Genomic DNA, 4,711 nt, shown 5'->3' with positions numbered 1-4,711 from the left:
CATAGGCATCCACAGAAAATTTACGAGTCCCTGCAAATCACAAGATGCCGTTACATTGACCGATGCCTGAAAACCCCACAAGATTTCTGGTGATCAGATATACCATAGTTGAAGATAAAGCCTAAGGGAGAATTAACTATTCAAAACTATGTTTACAACCGTTGAAAAGATCATCGGTAATAAGTGATGTTTCGATATGGCCTTCAAAATACTTCGCACCTTGTCCTTCTACCGAAGTTAGACACCTTGGCAGTAGACCATCCAAACTTCGTGAAATATTTACAGAGGACTTTATTAACAATACCAACATGTTGAGGACTGCGTTTAAATGTAATTTTACAGTCAATCAACCCTGACCATTTGAATAGGATGAGCCTTGTCTAAGTAGATTTAAGGTCTCTCCAAAGCAGACCTTCAAAACAGATTTTCGCAGACTGTCGCATTGGTCTGAAGAACATGCACCAAGTTTGAGGAGTGATAGCTCAAGCTCCAAGGGAATCTTTTAACTTTTTGTTAGGTTAAACTTGATTTGTCGAGTACGCAAAACTCAAGCCACAACCATGAAGTACATTCAACTTACACAAATTCACCTAATTTTTGTAATGCATAGTTATAAACAATTGACCCTTTTTTCAAGTTTTTACGGGTTATAATAACCCATTATGGGAAGCTACACATAAAACAGGTTAAAACCTTGTAGTTATCTGCTGTTTGGTGGATAAACAAACAAGTTATTTAAAACTCACATCCGTTAATGCCTGGGCGGTGACAAAAAAACTCGGACACGTACCTTTATGAGCTTTGCTTTGAAATAGATATATTGCGAAAATGGATTGTTTAAGAGGTCATAACTAAATATGAGGTCTATAAACAAATTATTCCAACCTATTTCAAGAACTTGAAACTAATCTTTACCTAATATACAAGGTGGCTCGGCTATTGATAACTTGAAGAAATGGAAATGAGACAATTTAAAGTAAAAGAGCTCATTTTATTTGTACCATACGCATGTAATATAGTGTAAGACCCCTCCAAACTGTTCCATCTTAGGCCTTCAGGAAACACTTTAATGCTATAATTCGTGATGGCCAATCCCCTTCCTTCTATCGATAATCTTTCCCCGTCTAGGTTTGTGGCCACTGGCTATTGATCGTCTTGCCCCCTCTGCATCGGAAAGTTGCCATATTTGGCCTGTGTTTATGGCACGCGTGCCCATGGCCTCGTCACCCGGCGCTAACCAATGATCTTTCAGGCATCTGCTGTGCAACTGCGCCCGTCCCAACCAATTGACAAGGGGTAGACCATATATGCCCACAGAGGAGTTATATAAGCGGTGAAGAGGGCTGGAGGACCGGCTTTATCGTGTGTAGTAACCTTCATCTACTTCCCTTAGACTCGCCATGGGAGACGAAGAAGTTCAGGCCCTCGTTGTTGACAATGGCTCCGGCATGTGCAAAGCCGGTTTCGCAGGTGATGACGCGCCTCGTGCCGTCTTCCCCTCCATCGTTGGACGTCCCCGTCATCAGGTTTGTGACACCTTTAAGAGGAGCTGCTTCCGTATTTGTACGGAAAAAGTTGTCTATTTACATAGTACCGATTGGCTGGGGAATACGCATTAGGATGTGAAACTTGATTAAACTTTTAGGGGGATTTGAATATGATTATTTTATCATCTAGGGCGTCATGGTCGGTATGGGCCAAAAGGATAGCTATGTCGGAGACGAGGCCCAGTCGAAGCGTGGTATTCTCACGCTGAAGTATCCTATCGAGCACGGTATCGTAACAAACTGGGACGATATGGAGAAGATTTGGCACCACACCTTCTACAACGAGCTGCGTGTTGCCCCCGAAGAACACCCAGTATTGCTAACTGAGGCACCACTCAACCCCAAGGCGAACCGTGAAAAGATGACCCAGATCATGTTCGAGACCTTCAACACACCGGCCATGTACGTTGGCATCCAGGCCGTGTTGTCGCTCTACGCCTCTGGTCGCACCACCGGTATTGTGCTTGACTCTGGTGATGGTGTCACCCACAGTGTGCCCATCTATGAAGGTTACGCTCTTCCGCATGCCATCTTACGTCTTGATCTGGCCGGTCGTGACCTCACCGACTACCTCATGAAGATTCTCACCGAACGTGGCTACTCCTTCACGACCACTGCAGAGCGTGAAATCGTTCGCGACATCAAGGAGAAGCTCTGCTACGTCGCCCTCGACTTTGAACAGGAGATGGCCACTGCCGCCTCCAGCTCCTCCCTTGAGAAGTCTTATGAGCTTCCTGATGGTCAGGTCATTACCATTGGCAATGAACGTTTCCGTTGCCCTGAGTCTCTATTTCAACCCAGCTTCCTTGGCATGGAATCTGCCGGTATTCACGAGTCTACCTTTAATGCTATCATGAAGTGCGATGTGGATATCCGTAAGGATCTCTACGCCAACACCGTCTTGTCTGGTGGTACCACCATGTACCCAGGTATTGCTGATCGTATGCAGAAAGAGATCACCTCACTGGCACCCAGCACTATGAAGATCAAGATCGTCGCGCCACCTGAACGCAAGTATTCTGTCTGGATCGGTGGCTCCATTCTCGCCTCCCTTTCCACCTTCCAGCAGATGTGGATCTCCAAGCAGGAGTACGACGAATCGGGCCCTGGCATCGTCCACCGCAAGTGCTTCTAAACCGACAAGGTCATCAGCAACGAGGAGGAGAGCAGTTCTTCGTCCTCCATAGGCTTTCACGCATACACACACTTCTCTTACCATCAAAATCACTACACACCATCATTCATCATCTTTCGCCTTCATCTGCCTATTCTCCTCTCCCTATTCTTAGCACCCCTATTATAGTGTGCCCACGGGTGCGGCAACAACTTGCTCTAACTTACTCTTTCGTGCAGGCATTGCAATTCACTAACAAAATCCAAAAAGTCTCCTAGCAATAAAGCCTATAATAGTACTATTTTTTGTTTGGTTGTGTGAAGTAGTGAAGTATGAAGGGTTTTAAAATAAAAGTAGGATTTTATAACTAATCTACGACAGGCGGGTGGAACATGATTCAAGTAACATCCAGAACCTTAAAAGGGGATCCCTAAAACTCGTGCTGAAGCTGAAACAAGGGACAACGGGAAAACATTCTTTAGCTGCCAAATTTAAATCTCTCCTCAATTGGTAGCTAATTTCCTAAATAAGGAAAATCGGCTATGGGTCAAAATAGTATTTATGATCCAACACTGATAGAATGTCATCACCAATGACCGATCTACTCAAATGAACTATTTACTAAACTTATAATGAGCTAATTATGCATACATATATAGTGACGAATAGTCCTCATTATGGTAGGTTCAGAAATGCTAAAAACGCGTAGAGGCAATTAAGCCGAAAGCATAAAGTCGTTTAATCACTTTCTGATATGGTTGTCGAGAATTGCATGAAAAATACCGTAGAATAAATAAATAAAACTAAGTTGGAGAAGTAAATACCGGCCATGCAGTACTCAATGTAGACACATCATGTTTCCGTACTTTGACGCAGTTTTGCTCCAAAAAGCGGCCATTTTTAATGATAATAGGTATGCGAATAACACCTTGAATCTGATTGGCTAAAGAGAACTCGGGGGAGTGAGGAGCGTGACCTGTTGGCATACGGACTTTAACTTGTACCGCCTTCCGTAAATGAACCAATGGGCAATCGAAGCTTAACATACCATTTTACGGCGCGAGATGTCTAGAAAGTTCTACGGAATGCCATTTTGAAATGGAAACTTTTAGGTCTTCCACTTTAGTAATACACATTTGGGACTGAGTAAAACGATAAGTAGCCGCTATGGAGTCACAAACTTGTGATGGTGTAAAAATAAAGGTTAAGAAGCCTAACACAAAAAGAGAACTTATGATAGCAAAATAACAACCAAAAATACTCGCATAAACTCTTACATACATAATTTACCGTTAATTGGGTAAGCATTATAGCAGTAGTTGATAAATGATTCCTTAATTAGTAAGGAAAACTTGGTGGCACATATTTTGCCTTTTGAAATAAAACGATGGAAAATTACTACTACGAAGAAAAGTTTTACTCAAAATTAGAAGCTTCATGTTAAAAATTTGGCCTTCTTGTCTCCCTTTTTTTGACACAGTAAATAGTAACGAAGAGACCTAGTTTGAGTCATAAAGCGGTAAATCAAAATAGTCTTGAATTTCCGTACTTAAGTAACATTAACTTACTGAGTTCTCAGTGTTGCCATCACTCATGAGATGGATATATTTCTGTATACAACAGTGTAGGAATAGAAGGGGTATGTGATGCGACAAGTCACTCCACCGGATTTAAACTGAAAAGCAGTTCTTACCGAAACTGGGCGGGGTTTCAGTTCGAGGTGATTACCAACTCCCTAAAACGGGCGTGGCCAAGGGGACGAAAGCAAAAAAGGTAAAAGATTCCCTTGGAGCTTGAGCTATCATGCCTTAACTTTAGTGCATGTTCTTCAGACCAATGTGACAGTCTGCGAAAATCTGTTTCGAAAGTCTGCTTTGGAGAGACCTTATGTAGCGTCCCGAGACTCCCTAAAGACGAAAGAAGACACAATACTCGGACAGAACATATATATATTCAGCATGAAGAAGGTGTCTGGGCTATTAGCATGACCCAAAAGGTCAGCCCACCCAGTGAGGTACAAGGGGCCTAATTCAAAGTACAAAAGTGGCGC

The 4,711-nt window shown here is 42.8% G+C and overlaps 1 protein-coding gene across 1 annotated transcript; it reads left to right on the top strand. All coding sequences in view use genetic code 11, as the record gives it.

The window, feature by feature from the left end:
- Positions 1 to 1,084: 1,084 nt before the first annotated feature.
- EGR_05821 (Actin) lies at positions 1,085 to 2,682 on the top strand (the record flags this gene model as incomplete). Its single annotated transcript, XM_024495070.1, has 3 exons — positions 1,085 to 1,128; positions 1,394 to 1,526; positions 1,678 to 2,682. 3 exons carry the CDS (start codon positions 1,085 to 1,087, stop codon positions 2,680 to 2,682), a joined length of 1,182 nt encoding a protein of 393 aa, XP_024350533.1.
- Positions 2,683 to 4,711: the final 2,029 nt, after the last annotated feature.

This window comes from Echinococcus granulosus (genome assembly GCF_000524195.1).
Source record: "Echinococcus granulosus chromosome Unknown EG_S00046, whole genome shotgun sequence".
Classification (NCBI taxonomy): domain Eukaryota; kingdom Metazoa; phylum Platyhelminthes; class Cestoda; order Cyclophyllidea; family Taeniidae; genus Echinococcus; species Echinococcus granulosus.
This window is presented reverse-complemented; position numbering and strand designations above follow the sequence as displayed.